Genomic DNA, 19,429 nt, shown 5'->3' with positions numbered 1-19,429 from the left:
ACCCTACGACCCAGCAATTGCACTACTAGGCATTTATCCACGGGATACAGGCGTGCTGTTTCGAAGGGACACATGCACCCCCCCATGTTTATAGCAGCACTATCAACAATAGCCAAAGTATGGAAAGAGCCCAAATGTCCACCAATGGATGAATGGATAAAGAAAATGTCATATATATATATATATATATATATATATATATATATATATATACACAGTAGAGTATTACTCGGCAATCAAAAAGAATGAAATCTTGCCATTTGCAACTACGTGGATGGAAATGGAGGCTATTATGCTAAGTGAACTTAGTCAGAGAAAGACAAAAATCATATGACTTCACTCATATGAGGACTTTAAGAGACAAAACAGATGAACATAAGGGAAGGGAAACAAAAAGAATATAAAAACACGGAGGGGGACAAAACAGAAGAGACCTCATAAATATGGAGAACAAACTGAGGGTTGCTGGAAGGGTTGTGGGAGGGGGGATGAGCTACATGGGTAAGGGGCACTAGGGAATCTACTCCTGAAATCATTGTTGCACTATATGCTAATTTGGATGTAAATTTTTAAAAATAAAAAATTAAATTAAAAAAATACACATTATAAATAAATAAACTATTAAAAAACAGTTGTGTTTATGCTTTGATAATAGCCTTGGGGAAAAAAAAAAAGGTAAGCATACTTGCAGGATCACCTGGACAGGCACCTTCTCACGGGGTGCTGGCATTCCCAACTCTGCAAACATGCCTGCTCACAGCCCACAAGAAGCCACCTCAAATGACCGTTTAAAATTTTCAGCAACTGAGAAGCACTGTCTGACTTTGGAATGTCCTGAAACCAAAGTGGAAACAATTGCTCCATTGTCCTCCCCTGTGCTCATATTGAATTTTTTCCCTTAGAAACAAAGCAAAATTTCTCTTCTGCATGGATGATTCACAATTTAAAGTCATTTTCAAATAATGAGACTTTAGTGTCTTATGTTATTTAATAAGTTAAAACTCAGGGTGACATCAAGCTGACGTGGTGTGGCAGAGAAATGAGACAGTCCTGGGCGGGATACGTGTCTCCATATGCTGATCTGGAAGAGTTGGCAACAAAATATTTTGTATAAAGTCTAGTTTACGGTGGCTTCTTTCTTTCTTCTTTCTTTTCTTTCTTTTCTTTCTTTTCTTTCTTTCTTTCTTTCTTTCTTTCTTTCTTTCTTTCTTTCTTCTCTCTCTTTCTTCCCTGTACTAAGGGGTTTTTTGCAGGGAAAATCGTCATTTTTACACAAAAGTTAAACAAAAGTTAATTTTTTTTTTTTTTTTTTTTAAATCGTAGGGCTGTTGAAACCATCAGTAGCAAATGGGGCCCAACACGTGTTCAGCTTGGCTGGCTCAGTGTTTTTCTTACAAGTAAGTTGGACGCTCTCACGCCTCCACCCCCCCCCCCCCCCCCCCTCCAGACCCCAGCCGTCTCTTTGACTTCGCTCTATCAGCGGGGGAACGGGTGGTCCAGCCCCGGCGACTCCCGTCAGTTCCTCGCCGAGGCTCCGCCCCCTTCTCTCCGACCCGCCCCTGTCTCTTCCCTCCGCCCTTTCCCTCCCCTTGTGTCGCAAAAGACTCGGCGGCGCTTGACGGCCGGGGTTGTTTGACGGCCGGTGGCAACCGAGAGGGAGGAGGAAGCAGCGGTGGCTGCTGCTGCGGCGGCTGCGGCAGGGGCCGGGGTGGGCGCCGCGGTCCGGGCCGGGGAGTGAGGCGCGGGCGGCCGGGCCGGTGGGCTGGGCGGCGGGCCCGGCGGCCGCCCCCGCGCCGCGCCTGGCGGCCCGATGTGGCTGCAGCAGCGGCTTAAGGGGCTGCCGGGACTGCTGTCGAGCAGCTGGGCCCGCCGCCTACTCTGCCTGCTCGGCCTCCTGCTGCTGCTTCTGTGGTTCGCCGGCTCCGGGGCGCGGCGGGCCGCGGGCGGCCTGCACCTGCTGCCCTGGTCCCGCGGCGAGCCGGGCGCCGCCGAGTCCTCCGCCTGCCTGGAGGCGGCCACCCGCGCCTGGCGCGGCCTGCGGGAGCGCGGCGAGGCTGTCCCACTGGGCCCTGGAGTGCCGGCCCTGGTGGCCAACGGCTTCCTGGCACTGGACGTGGCCGCCAACCGGCTGTGGGTGACTCCTGGAGAGCGAGAGCCCGCCGTGGCGCCGGACTTCGTGCCCTTCGTGCAGCTGCGACCGCTGAGTGCGCTCTCCGAAGCCGGAGAGTCAGTACTGTTGCTGCGTGAAGGGCTGCTGCGCCGAGTGCGTTGCCTGCAGCTTGGGACCTCAGGCCCCGGCCCTGCGGCCGCCGTCCCCGGACCCGCCTCGGCCTCCGGCCTCGTCACGGGATCCGGCCGCGACTGCGTGCTGCTGCAAGAGGACTTTCTGGCGCACCGGGGCCGACCCCACGTCTATCTGCAGCGTATCCAGCTCAACAATCCCACGGAGAGGGTGGCCGCGCTGCAGACTGTGGGGCCCACTGCCGGCCCGGTCCCCAGAGCCTTCACCAGTACCCTGGAGAAGGTGGGAGATCATCAGTTCCTCCTCTACTCGGGCCGGTCCCCGCCTTTTCCCACGGGGCTGGTGCACCTGGTGGTGGTGGCGGCCAAGAAGCTAGTGAACCGGCTCCAGGTGGCTCCCAAGACACAACTGGACGAGACAGTGTTGTGGGTGGTGCATGTTTCAGGCCCTATTAACCCCCAGGTGCTCAAAAACAAAGCAGCCAAGGAGCTCAAGGTGGTCCAGGATTTGGCACGGAAGGAAATGCTGGAGCTCTTGGAGATGCCAGCGGCTGAGCTGCTTCAGGACCACCAGCGCCTCTGGGCTCAGCTCTTCAGCCCAGGTGAGGCCTGGCCAGTTCTTGGGCCACAGTGCACACCTTACACCCGGGCCTCCGCGGCCCACCCTGGAGATGCCCCACTAAAGTCTGCAGAGTTGACCCTGAAGGGGAGCAGTGGGGGTGGTGAAAGGGAGCTTGGCCATCGACCTGGGCTGACCCTGCTCCACCGCTTGGTATTTGTGCGAGCGACGTGGGACCAGTTTACTGATCTCCGTGGGCTTGTGTTCAGTAATAACAAGAGCACCTCAGAGGGCTTCTGTGAGTCCGAGGAAGGAATGAGCGTAAAAGACAGGCCTTACTGTTCTTTGTCCTCATAAATGAGGCCTGATTTGGAGAGTGGTTTGGGGGGTCAGCTTGTAAAGGATAAATCAGGCAGAAGGGCCTGGCGGGTCCCCAGATTCTTTCTTTCCTCAGTCCCTCACAGTCTGGCTGGTGACAGGCATGCGCTTTTTTTTTTTTTTTTACATGTTTGTTTATTTTTGAGAGAGGCAGAATGCAAGCGGGAGAGGGTCTGCAGAGGGTCTCTGCACTGATAGCAGAGAGCCCAATGCAGGGCTCGAACTCACGGACTGTGAGATCACGACCTGATGCAAAGCCAGATGCTTAACCGACTCAACCACCCAGGCATCCCTCCCCCACCCCGCCCTTTTAAAGTGTATTTTGAGAGAGAGATCGAGAGAGCATATGAGCAGGGGAGGGGCAGAGAGAGAATCCCAAGCAGGCTCTGCACAGTCAGCATGGAGTCCCACAGTGGGCCTCAAACTCATGAACCATGAGGTCATGATGAGCTGAAATCGAGTGGGATGTTTAACCGCCTGAGCCACCCAGGCCCCCCTCCCCCCCGCCTTTTTTTTTAAAGTGACCTCTGCGGTTCGTGGGGCTTGAACTCAACAACACTGAGATCAGGGGTCATGTGCTCCATTGACTGGAAGGGGATGGAACCTCTCCAGCAGGTGGAATGCACCCACCAAATAAAAACTTCCTTCCCCTAAAGACTGTTGAAGTAAAGGAAATCCTATTCTAGGTGAGAGAGAGATTTTGGTTTCCAGGGTGCTCGTTGTCTAAATCCTTGTATTTAGTTGCTCCAAGTGTGTTTCACTCGTTCAGCAAGTATTGATCGAATCCTGCCAGGGACTGTGCTCCATACGACGGATAGAGAAGTGACCAGAACAAAGCGCCTGTTTCATGGTGCTTGCTTAAATTCTGGATGGGAGGAAGACAATAGTAGAAAAGTGAAAGTCTGAATAAATAAGCCAGATTGCTCTTTAGAATACGAAGTTCCATAGAGCGGGGCGCCTGGGTGGCTCAGTCAGTTAAACCAGCCAGCCCTTGATTTCTTGTGTCAGGCTCTGTGCTGACAGTGAGGAGCCTCCTTGGGATTCTCTCTCTCTCTCTCTCTCTCTCTCTCTCTCTCTCTCTCTCTGTCTCCAATAGCGCTTGTGCAATCTCTTCTCTCAAAATAAACTTAAAAAAATTTTTTTTAAGTTCCGTAGAGAAAAATTAAAAGTATGTGATTGAGGATGACTGGGTGGGGTTCGGAGTGGGGTGGGGGCCTCTGTTTAGCTCCAGTTGTTGGGGAGGCCTTTCCAAGGAGGAAGCACTTAAGCTAAGACCTGAATAGCAAGAAACTGACCATGTGATGATCTAGAGGGAGCTGGCAAGTCAGAGGCCCTAAGACAAGAGCAGGTTTGGTTGAGAGGCCAGGGTGGCTTGTGGGTAGCAAGCCAGGAAGGGGTCGGGGTAGCCAGATCCCGAAGGGTCTTGTAGACCGTGGTGACGACTGTGAATTTGATCCTAAGCGGGGTGGAAGGGAGAGCAGAGACAACTGTCGGATGTACATTTTTCAGGATCCCCTGGCTGTTCTATCCAGAATCTAGACTATAAGGGACAAAAGTGGGACATGAAGACCAGATGAGAGGATTTTGCAGGAGCTGAGGTGAAAGAGGAGGGTGGCTGGCACCTGAGCTGTGGCCGTGGAGACAGAAGTGGATGGCTTCTGATACTTTCAGAAGTGGCGCCACCGGGACTTTGCACGGACTGGGCGTGGGGCGTGAGAACTGGAGGGTGACTCCTGAATTTGTGGGGAGCCCTCGAGCAAGTGTCTGGAGATAATTTGTGGAAGGATTGCTTTGGGGCTGGAAGAACTTAGAGCACGTCAGGTCCCAAATGCCTGTCAGGCGTCTGGGTGGAGACCCCAAATGGGCAGTTAGCTGTTCTGAGTCTAGAATTCATACGGATTTGGGAGATCCGGTGTTCAGATGTTATTTAAAGCTCCAGGACTGGAGCACAGGATGATGGCAAGGAGCAACCCAGGATGGGCCAGAGCGCTGATGGCGGTGTTCCGGAGGCAGAGGGCAGGGGGGCGGGGGGCGTGCTGGACTCTTCAACCGGCACCATGTCCCGGCCACGTCTGTGTTCTTCTGGGCGCTGGCAGGATTTATGTTTATTATGTTATTTATGTTATTATCTATAGGATTTAATGTTTACTTATTTTTGAGGGAGAGTGCGAGTGGGGAGGGGTGGGAGTGGGGGGTTAGGACTACGGATCCAAAGCAGGCTATGCACTGACAGTGGTGCCTGATGCGGGGCCTGAACTCACGAACCCTGAGATCAGGACCCGAGCCGAAGTTGGACGTCCAACTCACCAAGCCACCCAGGCGCCCCGGGAGGCCCCGCTTTGAACAGGATTTTAGGCTTCAGGCCCACCGGGTCAAGTTGGTCATGTGAGGGAGCCAGAGCTCAGGGGAGGCCGGAGCTGCCATTTGCGTCGCTCCCGCTCTTCCCTTCAGAACCTCATCTTCCCGGCCGGGCCGTCCCCGCTTAACGTGCAACCTTTGTGGCGTTTCAGGTGTGGAGATGAAGAAGATCACGGACGCCCACACCCCGTCTGGCCTGACCGTGAACCTGACGCTGTACTACATGCTCTCCTGCTCGCCAGCCCCGCTGCTCAACCCCAGCCTGAGCCACAGGGAGCGCGACCAGATGGAGTCGACGCTCAACTACGAAGATCACTGCTTCAGCGGCCACGCCACCATGCACGCCGAGAACCTGTGGCCGGGCCGGCTGTCGTCCGTCCAGCAGATCCTGCAGCTCTCTGACCTGTGGAAGCTGACCCTGCAGAAGCGCGGCTGCAAGGGGCTGGTGAAGGTGGGCGCCCCAGGCATCCTGCAGGGCATGGTGCTGAGCTTCGGGGGGCTGCAGTTCACCGAGAACCACCTCCAGTTCCAGGCCGACCCCGACGTGCTGCACAACAGCTACGCCCTGCGCGGCATCCGCTACAAGAACGACCACATCGACCTAGCCGTGCTCGCGGACCCCGAGGGCAAGCCGTACCTGCACGTGTCCGTGGAGGCCCGCGGCCAGCCCGTCAGGATCTACGCCTGTGAGGCCGGCTGCCTGGAGGAGCCCGTGGAGCTGACCTCGGCGCCCCAGGGCCACACCTTCCCGGTCATGGTGACGCAGCCCATCACGCCGCTGCTCTATATCTCCACCGACCTCACGCACCTGCAGGACCTGCGCCACACGCTGCACCTCAAGGCCATCTTGGCCCACGACGAGCACATGGCCCAGCAGGACCCCGGGCTGCCCTTCCTCTTCTGGTTCAGCGTGGCCTCCCTCATCACCCTCTTCCACCTCTTCCTCTTCAAGCTCATCTACAACGAGTACTGTGGGCCTGGGGCCAAGCCCCTCTTCAGGAGTAAGGTATAAAGCCCCCCTGGGTCTCCAGGGCCTGAGGCCCCGGCCTCGTGTTCTAGCCTCAGACCGGGACGGGAGAGGCCTGGGCGGCAATGGGGTGTCCTCCTAAGCCAGTACCCTCAGCCCGCAACACAGACAGGAGTGAGCGTGTTTGCAGAGGCTGTCAGAAAGCGACTTCTGAGAGGAGACCGTAGGGAGGGACAGCAGTGGGGCGCCCGGGTGGCTCAGTCGGTTAAGTGTCCGACTCTTGATTCTGGCTCCGGCCATGATCTCACGGTTCACGAGATCGAGCCCCGCGTCGGGCTCTGCAATGACAGCGTGGAGCCTGCTTGGGATTCTCTCTGTCTCCTTCTCTCTGCCCTTCCCCAGCTTGCATGCGCCCCCCTCCCTCAAGATAAATAACTAGACTTAAAATAATAATTGCAACAAGCCCCTAGATAGACCGGAAACTGCTATCTAAGCCTCAGGTGAGCCCCCTGCGCTCCCTCCTGAGGGCCTGCTCGTGCCTCTCGCTGTGGGCCAGCTAATCTCGTTAGCACAAGGCAAGGTCATTCCTCTCATTTCCTCAAACACCTTGGCCCCCAGGAAGCCGTGACTTTGAGCGTGGTCGCTGTGAGACTCTCATCAGGAATGGTCTTGGGGATCAGGCTCAGTCCCAGGGGAGGCCGCCCCTTCCGCCCCCCCCCCCACCCAGTGCTGCATGCTCCGTTGCTGCCAGGATTCCCCGGGAGAGGGAACAGAAGGAAGCCCATCGCTGGCAGTCACAGGAGACAGTTCTCCAGAGGGAGCGGGGCTCGCTTCCCTTTCTCTCCTCTCCTCTTGTCGCACTAGCATGTGCAGAGATAGATTCAAGAGCTCTGGGTCTGTGCTCCCGAGCAGTTGAGGAGCCTGGGCCAGCTCCGGAGAAATGCCTCCTCACCTCCACAGAGGGCTTTGTGCCCTCTGGTTTCTAGTTTCTGGCCCAAGGCCAGGACTTGAGAAGAAGCAGCTCTCAGCCCTGACGGAGTGGGATGGGAGCAGGGTGGGCAGCAGGTCTGAGCCTGGAGCTTGGAGAACAAATGGAAGGTCAGATGAAAGAGAAACGTGGCCGAGCTGTAACAAAACAGGTGCTCCGTTTGCATTGCGTGGGTCTGACGGCCTCTGTTAAGCCGGCAGGCTGCTCCTCCCTGCTGCCTGGTCGGCTCCTCTGCTCTTAATCTGCCGTATACCCGTCTGCCCCCGGTTCCCCACCCGATCCAGGGGACAGGCCAGACCCCTAATTTTGGGGTGCTACCCCGTGGCCCTCAGTTGACTCGCGCTCGAGCCGGGGTCCCGCCAGAGCAGAGCCCAGCGAACACTGCGTCAGCCCGAGGAGGTGTCCGGGCCACCAACCCCACGGTGGCTCTAGCGCATCCCTGGGCCACAGTGTCTGCAGAGCCGGATCATCGCCCGGGCGGGATGCCACCAGGGGCGTCCCCGTCACCTGCCCCGCGTGAGATTTCTGTAGCTTCCACGGGGTTGGTGGTGAACAATAACAACTTGTTTTGTTAATTGAACAGGAAGATCCCAGTGTCTGAGTGAAGTCCCATCTGCACAAGACACCCAGCACCGAAAGTCCTGCTGCACGAACAGGGGATCCTTCGAACGCACCCACCCTTTTGTGCCTTGTTGGGGACGCCAGTGACGCAGAGTGCGTGTGGATGTTCAGGAGTCTGCATCGGGGAGCGGGAGGGGAGGGCCGGTGGACTTTTTGTAAGCTTTCGACTCAATAAAATGAACCTGTATGGAAAATACTTGAAATTGAACTCACTCCTTCTGCTTTCCCCCTTCTTCTGTCCCAGGAAACAGAGCCTCTTTTGAAAAGACCTGTCTAGGAAAAGTTGTGTTCTATTCCTAATTTAATGTGTTCTTTCTTGACTGAATTTTTAATTTATTGTTGTTGAGATTTTGCCGGATGCTTTTTGCACCCCCTTCAGACAGTGAATCTCGGGCGGGGATTTCCGACCTACGCCGCCCCCGGGGGGGCATCCGGAGGCCCTGCCGCCTGCACCTGCGCCTGCGTGGAAAGCGTGGGTCTCGGGTCCTCCCCGGTTTGCACATCGTCTCTTTCTTACCATGAGCCTGTGGAGATCTGTGCTTTTGTACTTCTGGGCTTTAGGGGGAGGTATTTAACTTTCTAGGGGTTGATGATTGTTGGGTTTTGAAATACCAAAGCTTTTTTTTTTTGTTCTGTTTTTAAATAAATCTCTTTCAAACTTCCATGATCGGTTTGTGTGTGGTTTGAAACCTCTGGAGACAGCGTATCTTCCTCCATCAGTTGACTTTCAGGTAGTGTCTGAAGCAGATGGGCTGCCCAGCCCTTTGGGGATGGCTGATTCCCCCCCACATCTACTACTCCTCTTGAGAAGACGCTGATCCACTTGGGGGGAGGGTTGGTTCGCCAGGTCACCCGGCAGAGCGGGCGGGTTGAGGAGCGTCAGCCCGGCCCCTTCCCTGCTGCAGTGCCTCTCCCCCACCTGCCCTAAACAGCCTAGATTTGTCTGTCCTGGGTGTTGCCAGCCACAGGGCTGGGCAGCAGGAAAACACCCCGATGGCCTTCTGCCCGTTGGTGGTGGTGGTTGCAGGATCTGATGACCCTGCCTGGTGGGGAGGAGAATGGGGCTGGGCCCAGGACCAGAAAGGGACTTGAGCTAGGCCTGGCAGCCCGCCTTGGGAGGCCGTGGGCACAGCGTTGTGGGTGCTGCAGCATGATTCCCTGCGAAGCTTGGTCTGCTCGCCACCAGCAGAATGATGCTCACAATGGCATGCTGGGAGGGAAAGGAAACCTGTATCTCCACCCCTACCATGAGTTGTCCTGGCTCCACCCACCTTCCCCTTGTGCTCTGGACGAAGTGCCTTCCTCGTCCAGCCGTGGGTCATTGGCTGGCCTACCCGTTTAGGGAAGCAGGAATCTCACGGAGTGCAGCTGGATGTGGTTTACGGTGTGACGGGCCCTCCAGTTGTTTCGTTAGAGTAGAAGCTGCTTGGGGAGCCTGGGTGGCTCAGTCCGTTAAGCGTCCGACTTTGGCTCAGGTCGTGATCTCAAGGTTGGTGTTTGAGCCCCGCGGCGGGCTCTGTGCTGACAGCTCGGAGCCTGGAGCGTGCTTTAGATTCTGTGTCTCCCTCTCTCTCTGCCCCTCCCCTGTTGGCACTCTCTCTCTCTCAAAAGTAAATAAACATTAAAAAAAAAAAAAAAAAAAAAAGGTGGAAGCTGCTTGACAAGAGCCACACTTAATGTTTCTCCCCTCTGTTTGGCTTGGAACTCGGCCTGTTAGAGGCTCCTAAACGGTAAAAACAAACCCATGTACCTGCTGCCCCGGAAAGACTGACTGAACAACCAGAATTTCAATAAACTCCTTGTGAATTATAGCTCGCGTCGAGCACTCACTGCGGGTCCCTTACTGGACGTCCGCGCGGGCCTCTGCGGGAGGAGGTTAGGATCCCCTTGGAATCTTACCAAGCTGCTTTCTCAGGGGTGGAAACCTGGAATGGGAAATTTAATTTCATGCTACTTAGCACTTCCCAAAAGCTGAGGGCTCGGTATGGACATGTATTAGCTCCCTAAAAACCGACCTGCATCGTGGGCCCCTGCTGATTTGCAAGTCCCCTAGGAGTTTCCTAGGAGTCATCTGAACCTGGTCCCTGTTCAAGAGGGCAGGGAGAGACCAAAGAATGAGACAGGCCACTCCAGGGGGGTAGGCAGCAGGTGGAGTAAGAAGGGAACTTACTCTACGAGGCTTGTCTTGGGCTGTAAGACCAGTGCATCCCGGCACCCGCCTACCACACATTAAAGCTTCTACAGAGGTCTTACCTGGGTTCAGACACGCGCTCAGTCACCATCATAGTTCTGTCCCCTTGGAGCAGACTCTGGGAGCAGGAAAGGCACTCAGATCCCACATCCAGGGCCAGGGAAGGGGTGAGGAGCCTCTGATCACCTGGGGCCAGCTTACGGATCACTGGAGGTCACGTCCTCTCCATGACACCCTGACAGCCCCCCTCCTCTCAGCCCACCTTTTGCTCTGTGTCCCCGTCCCCCAAATTCACATGTTGAAATCCTAACCCCCAGTGTGATGGTGTTTAGAGGGAGCCCTGGGGGAGGTGACTAGGTCATTAGGGTGGAGTCCTCCCAAATGGGATTCTTGCCCTAATAATAGAGAACGCAGAGAGCACCCTCGTCCTCGCCTGTGTGTGGGGTGAGGCCACAACAGGCGTCTAACAGCCCAGAAGGGGTGCTCACCAGAACGCACGTGCTGGTCCCCGATTCCGGACTTCCAGCCCCCAGAACTGTGGGAAGCACCTGCCTGTTGTTTCTTTAAAAAAAAAAAATTTTTTTTAGAGATGTATTATGTATTTATTTATTACTACTTTATTTATTTTTAAATTTACATCCAAATTAGCATGTAGTGCAACAATGATTTCAGGAGTAAATTCCTTACTGTCTGTTACCCATTTAGCTCACAACCCCTCCAGTAACCCGCAGTTTGTTCTCCATATTTAAGAGTCTCCTATGATTTGTCCCCCTCCCTGTTTTTATATTCTTTTTGTTTCCCTTCCCTTATGTTCATCTGTTTTGTCTCTTGAAGTCCTCATATGAGTGAAGTCATATGATTTTTGTCTTTCTCTGACTGACTAATTTCACTTAGCATAATAGCCTCCAGTTCCATCCACGTAGTTGCAAATGGCAAGATTTCATTCTTTTGGATTGCCGAGTAATACTCCATTGTCTATATAAACCACATCTTCTTTATCCATTCATCCGTCAATGGACATTTGGGCTCTTTCCATACTTTGGCTATTGTCGATAGCACTGCTATAACCATGGGGGTGCATGTGTCCCTTCGAAACAGCACACGTGTATTCCTTGGATAAATACCTAGTAGTGCGATTGCTGGGTCGTAGGGTAGTTTTATTTTTAATTTTTTGAGGAACCTCCATACTGTTTTCCAGAGTGGCTGCACCAGCTTGCATTCCCTTTCTTTTCAAAAATGTATTTATTATAAAAATTTTTTTTTGTTTTAAAGTTTATTTATTTTGGGGGGAGGGGCAGAGAGAGAGGGAGAGGGAATCCCAAGCAGGCTCCGCGCTGTCAGTGCAGAGCCCGACGCGGGGCTTGAACCCACAAACCGTGAGATCATGACCTGAGCTGAAAGCAAGAGTCAGACTGACTGAGCCACCCAGGTGTCCTCCTTCCTGTTGTTTCTAAGCCCCCAGTCCCTGGCACCCTGTTATAAGAGCCCAAACAGACTAAGACAGGCATGTTCTTGCAGTGGAGGAATGGAACTTTTTGGAGGCGAAAACAAACCAAGAAACAGAGATTCACAGGGTCTTAGATGAAGAAGAAACCTGAGAGGTTTTGTTGCTCAGAATCTGTAACCTGGCTTCGTTGGATCCAAGGACCCCAGAATGGCCAAATGTATGCACTTTTTTTTTCTTTCTTGAGACGTTCTGTAACTTTCCTCAGATTCTTTTTTTTTAATTAAAAAAAATGTTTTTATTTATTTTTGAGAGGGAGAGAGAGAGAGAGAGAGAGAGAGAGAGAGAGAATGAGTGGGGGAGGGGCAGACAGAGGGAGACACAGAATCTGAAGCAGGCTCCAGGCTCCGAGCTGTCAGCACAGAGCCCATAGAACCCGACCCAGGGCTCGAACTCGTGAACTGCGAGATCCTGACCAGAGCTGAAGTCAGTTGCTTAACCGACGGAGCCACCCAGGTGCCCCTTGCGTCGGATTCTTAAAGGATGCCTGGCTTCAAAACGAACAAGATAACCTCCAGCTCGGGGGTCTTGTTTTTACCCTCCCCCACCCACCACAGGAAGCGGCAGTGGTCTGAGCTTCTGAAGCCTGGTTCAGAGTCTGGCCATTGGGTGGATCACACCATTTGCTGTGGTGCAGGCGCCCTGCCTGCAGAAAGGAGGCTCAGGGACGGTGGGGTCATCTTGGCTGCTGGGCACCGGCTCAGCAAACTGCTTTACCTGAAACAAGCTATCGGCGGTCTGGCTCTCCGGGTTCCCGGGAGCCTCTCCTCCGGACTTTGGCCAGCGGAAGCTTTGGATATACCTTTTGGTTCAGTAAATATTCACTGTGATTCTTCTAACAGGCCATGCATCTGGCCCTTGGGTTGCAAAGCGGGAAAGATTACATTTGATGAACATCTACTGTGTGCTTGGCACTTAAGTTTTGTGAAGGCAGTGGCTACCTCTGTCTTTTCGTTTCGGGATGGCCAGAAACTAGCACGGGGTAGATGGTCCAAGAATGTTTGTGGAATTGCATTTGTCTGCATTACGCCATTTAATCCTTGTGTTTGGGGTTGCGAGTGACAGAAAACTTTAATTATAAGTGGTTTAAACAGAAGGAAAAGTATTGGTTCACAGAGTAGTCCAGCAGGAGTTCAGGAATGGTTTGATCAAGAACTCAAGTGACATCAGTAGGGCCCAGCTCTTAGCCCTGCTTCCTGTAGCTTGGCTCCCATCCACAGACTAGTTACCTTTGTGGTAACAAAATGACCCCAGTTATCCCAAGCCTGATGCCCTCCTAGCAAAGTCAGCAGCGTCTGAGTCTCACTGTTCCCACCCGCGGTGCAGAGGTTCACCTCCCAATGGACAACCCACCCCCCAGCCAATCGCTGTGGCCAGGCTGCAAGGGATATGTCCGTTAGGTTAGGCCAATCAGGCCACCTCTTCAGCTGAGATGGGGTCAATCTCCAGCCACTGAACAGAGGACACTGGGAGAGAGGTGGTTTCTCAAAGGAAATTTGGGGTACTCTTATCAGGAAGGAGGAAAAATAGATGCTTGGCAGCAAAGCTCCTGGGCCCAGGGTGCCCTGCAGGGGAAGTTTCATTCCCATTTTGCAGATGAGGCAAGTGAAGCTCAGAGACCACAAGGCACTGAGCCCCGGAAAAGGGAGGGGACCACACAGATAGAGTCCCTGACCTCAGGGGATGCACAGTATGAAGGCGAGACAGACAGATAAGAAGCCAATTACACTGCGATCAGAGAGCGGGAGCGTGGGGCTGGCACACTGAACCTCTCCGCTGGAGCATCAGGGGTGGCTCCCTGGAGGAAGCTGGAACCTGAGGGATGATGGGCGTCCACCAGGCTAAGGCATGGGACAGGACTTTCCAGGTCGTGGGCAGAGCACGAGTAAGTATACAGACGTGGGTGGGGACATTTCGGGAGGCAAGAGGACAGTAATACTCCGGTTTGTCCAGAGTGTAGAATCCTGTAAAGAGAGGTGGGGTTTATCGATCCATGGTGATGGGGTTCTTGAGAAAACGGCTAAGAAGGAATTCTTGAGACGTCTTTGGTGTAAAAAGGTGATTTTATTAAAGCACAGGGACAGGATCCGTGGGCAGAAAGAGCTGCACTGGGGTTGTGAGGAGTGACTGATTGTATATTTTTAGGTTTGTGGAGGGAGGGAGATAGTGTAAGCCTCTAAGGAATTTTTTAATTTTTTTTTACATTTATTTTTGAGAGACAGAGACAGAGCACGAGTGGGGGAGGGGCAGAGAGAATGAGACACAGAATCTGAAGCGGGCTCCGAGCTGTCAGCACAGAGCCCGACACGGGGCTCGAACCCACAAACCGGGAGATCACGACCTGAGCTGAAGTCGGACGCTTAACAGACTGAGCCACCCAGGCGCCCTCTGAGGAATTTGAAAGCAAGGTTTTCAAGGACCTCGAGGGGCTAGCTACTGGTGAGATAGGGTTACTTTTAGTCTTTGATAAAACTAAAACATCAAGGAAGTAAGGCAGCCATGAGTTCCTTGAGCAAGGTCACGTTCTGCACGTTTCAGGTGTCTATCCGCGAGCTGCAGGCTGTAAGGAGATTTAATTTAAGCTACATTTCTCTTGCCTGTGTCTCCCTCATCACGGATCTTTGACTTCTAAAGGCAAGGGTGGGTAGGCTCTCAGACCTAACTCATGGCAATGACAGCATCACAGGTGACGCTCCCTCCCATGGACTCTCACGTCCTCTCCCCGCGTTACTGTTACAATTGTAGCCAATCTTTACGGCTTCCCCCGAAACCAAGGGAGGACAGTTTATCACCCTGTTTTACAGAAGTAGAAACTGAGACAGAGTGAAAGAGGATGCCTTGCCAAAGGTCAAAGGGAGGTCGCCAGCGCCTCGCAGGATTGACAACCTCCCATTGGCAGGGCAATTACCACTCTGCTCACATCGCTCCTGGTTGCCCAAGCGCCATAGGAGTCCATGGGACGGCTCTGTGGGTGTCCCGACATATGACAAAACAGAGGCGGGCGAGCCCAGGAGGAAGGCTGTGGATTCTCTCAAAATAGAACTTGGCCGCAAGGTAATTAGGCAGCATTTCTGGGGAAGGGAGAGCTGGATGTAAAAGAGTCGGCAGCGGGCTGGGAGTTGGGGGACCTGATTCCATCTCCAGCTCGGTCATTATCATCGCGCAACCTCCCATAAGTGAGGTAAGCGTTTAGACTCCAGGTTCCCACCTGTAAAATGGGTCTAATAGCACCTTCCAACTTCAGGAGATGGTCGGGAAGTCCCACTTAAATAGAGGACTGTGTGTGAACGTGCTTTGATAAGTTCAAAACTTTCTACCCACACAGCGGATGGTTTGCACTGAGTAGCTGGAGGCAAAAGAATGGAGGTCAGAGCTCCTAACCCCGGGTCCGCAGGCAGAATTCAGAGGGTCTGCCAACCTGGATAGGTTTCATTTTCACCAACCTCTGGCTGAAATTTAGCATTCCCTCCCATGGTTAACTTTGGCACTTACGTCATTGTCACAGATGACAATGAACGCATTCATGACCCCGTTATAGTCATTGCAGAGATCTTGAAGTGATTGCTCATGGTTGTTGCACCTCTGAATTTTGTTTAAGTTTATTTATTTATCTTGAGAGAGACAGAGACCGTGCAAGTTGAGGAGGGGCAGAGAGAGAGGGAGACAGAGAAATCCCAAGCAGGCTCTGCACTGTCAGCGCTGAGCCCGACGCAGGGTTTGAACCCACGAGCCGTGAGATCATGACCTGAGCGGAAACCAAGAGTCGGACGCTTAACCGACTGAGCCACCCAGGCACCCCTCATGGTGCCTTTAAAATTATGGTAGTCATTAAACTTGCTACTAGATCCCAATATTTGGTCTATTAATAAAGAAGCACAGGTTACCAGTCGCAAATTTGTTTTAAAAATATAGTTAGGGGTGCCTGGATGGCTCAGTCGGTTAAGTGTCCGACTTCGGCTCAGGTCATGATCTCACGGTTCGTCGGTTCTAGCCCCGCATTGGGCTCTGCACTGACAGTGTGGAGCCTGCTTGGGATTCTCTCTCTCTCTCCTTTCTCTCAGCCCCTCCCCTGCTTACACGCTCTCTTTCTCAAAATAAATAAACTTTTAAAAAAACCTTTAAAACGATGGCTCATGTTTAGCATACACAAAGTAGGCCAAATGGGAGATAAATAGATAGATGTAAGAGGAGATTTATTATGGGAATCGGGTCACGGAATTATGGAGGCTGGAAGTCCCACGATCTGCCACCTACAGATGGAGACCCAGGAAAGCCGGTGGCGTAAGTGGAAATTAGGGCCAAGACCAGGAGCCCATGTCCAATGGCAGAAGATGGATGTCCCAGCTCTAAGACAAAAAGAGCAAACCCGCCCTTCCTCTCCCCTTGTGTTCTATTCAGGCCCCCTCAATGGGTTAGGTGAGGCCCACTCATTTGGAAGGTCAATCTACTCAGACTGTGTATTCAAACACTAACCTCTTCCAGAAACACCCTTCCAGGGGGTGCCGGGGTGGCTCAGTTGGTTAAGCATCAGATTTCAGCTCAGGTCGTGATCTCATAGTTCGTGGGTTCGAGCCCCATGTTGGGCTCTGTGCTGCCAGCTCAGAGCCTGGAGCCTGCTTCGGATTCTGTGTCTCCCCCTCTCTCTGCTTCTCCCCCGCTCGCACTCTGTCTCTCAAAAATAAATAAACGTTAAAAAAAAAAAAAATATATATATATATAGGAAAAGAAACACCCTTCTAGACACGTGTAAAGAGTAATTTACCAGCTCTCTGACACAAAAATCAATCATCACAGTGACCTGTTAGCTCAGTTGAGTGTTAGTATTTTCATGAACTCATAGATTTAAATACATTTGAGATGCTTTGATCCTTTGAATGTATTAATCTTCTTGATGGCCCATTGATATCACCTTGGGCTTTTGGGAACCTCTGCGAGGGCGTATATTTCCTGGCTCCTGCCTGGAATCTCTGTTTCTCCAAGGAGCCCGCTTCCGTTGACCAGGAACCGGCCTTTGGAGACTGTAATCTGGGTGCTTGGGTGCTCATTACACTGGGTGGTTCCTTGCCCAAGGTGAACAACACACATGTTTAAAAGCCCTGCTTTTGATAGAAACCCTGTCCTCGGAGCCCAGGGACAGCACCGGTCATCAGCATTTAATGCTGACTGACCCGAGCTGCCAAGTGAGGAAAGGTTTGCTGGGGAGAAAGAAAGGAAAATGACTCTCTCAGGGCTTGAACCTGTCACTGGACCAACGTGGGCCCGCTCCTTGGAGAGCTGTAGACCCAGACTACACTGAGTGGAGTTGCCTGCCTCACAGGGTCACTTTCCTTGTGCAAATAAGGAGACCTCGAGGAATACTTTCCAAAACTGTGAACTCCCTAAACAGGGGTAAGCAGGCTCCTTTTCATAGGGTTTGGGATGAATATTTAGAGGGGGATTTTAATATTATAATGAATCTGAGATACCCAGTAGGCACTTTTTTGGTTTATTTATTTAGAGAAAAAGAAAACCAGCGGGAGAGGGGCAGAGAGCGAGGGGGACAGGAGCCGAAGCAGGCTCTGTGCTGACAGCAGAGAGCCTGATGCGGAACTCGAACTCCCAAACCTGAGCTGTAGTCGGATGCTTAACCAACTGAGCCGCCCAGGCACCCCTGTCCGGCACTTTCTGATTCATCTGGACGGGTATGGTTCTCAAATGTTTCTTTTCTTGTTTCAGCAATTTGTGAGTTTCTAAGAGATGAAATGGACAGGCAGAAGGTTCTAGGAGTTTCCTGAGTTCAGGGGGGCAATCCTGAGTCTGGGGTTCAAGGGGTCTCCCTGGTGACAAATGGTGGTACCAGCAGAGCAGGGCTGGACTTAGGGCAATTGCCTCAGGCACCCTGAGCCTGGGTGGGGGTCATCTACACAAAGGGACATCAAAAGGACCCTGGGAGGTGGCTATCCCACAGTCACAAGCAAGGGAGAGCTGGCCACTGGGAGGAGGCTGGGAGGTGGAGAAACGCAAGGAAGGAACTTTGGGATGGGTGGGGTGCAACTTTGGGATCTGGGTGCACACACTGCTAGTTTCCTTTCGTAGTATTTATTCACTTTCTCCCTCCATGGGTCTCACATTAGCAGGGCTCATGGCTGCCCAGGGGAAAGACTACATTTCCCAGCCTACCTTGCACCTAGGCGGGACCACAAAGCTAAGTGGTGATTCACCTCCTCTTGAGTTTTATCAAATCCATTATGACCGTCATCAAAGGTCTTTCTCACTCCAATTTTCCACAAATGATCCGGCTCTAGTTTTAACTACCTCATCAGGAAACAAAACAAAACAAAACAAACCCAACAGCAATACTTTTAAATATGTCCTAGAAATAGCAGCCAGGCACCTGCATGGCTCACTGGGCTAAGCGACCGATTCTTGGTTTCGGCTCAGGTCATGCATGATCTCAGGGTTCAGGAGTTCCAGCCCTGAGTAGGGCTCCGCGATGACAGCGCGGAGCCTGCTTGGGATGCTCTCCCTCCCTCCCTCCCACTCTCTCTCTCTCTCTCTCTCTCTCTCTCTCTCTGCCCCTCGCCTGCACGCACGCTCGCTCTCAAAAAATAAATAAGCTTAAAAAGGGAAAGAAAAGAAAACGCAGCCAATATTGCTTCAATTGTTTAAGGTTCTTTTAAAAAGCTTACAGTCAGAAAGGTGCCGGGCCTTGCCTCGAAAGGTGTGTGTGACTACACAGAGATGCCCAAGAGTCATCTTAAAAAAAAAAAAAAAAAAAAAGTGCTATCTGAAGTCTGGGCCAGATCAGGTTAACCAGATGTTCTTTGTTCAGCAACTTTCTGCGCCCGCCTCCGCGCGCGAGGGCGGAAACAGAGAACAAGTCCGGGTTTGGTGGTTTCCAGCCTGTGAATGTTCCGAGGCGGGCAGACCAGGAAACTTTGCGAGAAGATTCTAGATTTCCGTAGCGGAGCGCTGCCCTGGCAGGCCCGGCGTGGACCCGCACGCGAGACCGGAAGCTTCTTTCAAGCAGGTGAGCGCCCCGCCCCACCGGGAGCGTCAGAAAAGACGGAAACGTAGAGCAGGTGGATACAAAAAAAGCACGTTACAAATAACGAAAAAACAAAACAAAACAAGGCAGAAACACGTAACTGGGCAGTTACAGCTGTACTTCCCAAACAAAACGCGCACGCGTAACGAGAAAAAGCAAACAGAACAAATTAGCCTATTTTTAAACACCATGAGTAGCCTTGCAAGCGCAAGGCCTCAAAAAATTGGTTAAAAACTCAGAATTGTTCCTCTCCACGGAAATCTTTAGTAAAAGGCGAAAGATTTATGCGATCTGAAGAGAAACCAGAGTATGCTCCCCGGCTGCCCGCACACATTCCTCGGGTAACTGTTACCCCGAATACAGTGATGGTGATTCTCTGCTCGAAAGAGCCAGTGATTTTCGTCGTTCTCCCAGACAATTCTGTGGGAGCGGCCTTATTCTTGGGGAAAAAGAATTCAACCGCAAAAGGAAAATCTCGTCATTTCTAAGTCGGAAATTGCCCGGTGTGCAATGCCTCTTGGGTATGCAAATGAACCTACGTCGTCACGCCCCGGTTCCCGGAAATGCCTTAAACAGCGTATTCGTTTTCCTGCGG

General features: G+C 52.5%; 1 protein-coding gene and 1 non-coding gene across 3 annotated transcripts; one reads left to right on the top strand and one right to left on the bottom strand.

Moving 5' to 3' along the window:
• Positions 1-1,776: 1,776 nt before the first annotated feature.
• KIAA2013 (KIAA2013 ortholog) lies at positions 1,777-8,774 on the top strand. Of its 2 annotated transcripts, XM_042996622.1 has the most exons (4): positions 1,777-2,843; positions 5,689-5,987; positions 6,063-6,542; positions 8,075-8,774. In XM_042996622.1, the coding sequence occupies exons 1-4, from the start codon at positions 1,811-1,813 to the stop codon at positions 8,090-8,092; spliced, it is 1,830 nt and encodes a 609-aa protein (XP_042852556.1). In that variant the 5' UTR covers positions 1,777-1,810; the 3' UTR covers positions 8,093-8,774. The 2 variants fall into 2 exon arrangements, with proteins under 2 accessions (XP_042852556.1, XP_007083926.2); XM_007083864.2 differs by having other exon boundaries at positions 1,779-2,843; positions 5,689-6,542.
• A 10,255-nt stretch (positions 8,775-19,029) lies between these two features.
• LOC122241604 lies at positions 19,030-19,145 on the bottom strand. The gene has a single exon (XR_006221845.1). It is a non-coding gene; the product is annotated as a U5 spliceosomal RNA (small nuclear RNA).
• Positions 19,146-19,429: the final 284 nt, after the last annotated feature.

This window comes from Panthera tigris, chromosome C1 (assembly GCF_018350195.1).
Source record: "Panthera tigris isolate Pti1 chromosome C1, P.tigris_Pti1_mat1.1, whole genome shotgun sequence".
Classification (NCBI taxonomy): Eukaryota; Metazoa; Chordata; class Mammalia; order Carnivora; family Felidae; genus Panthera; species Panthera tigris.
Note: the sequence above shows the minus strand (reverse complement) of the source record. Positions and strands in the feature narration are given on the sequence as shown.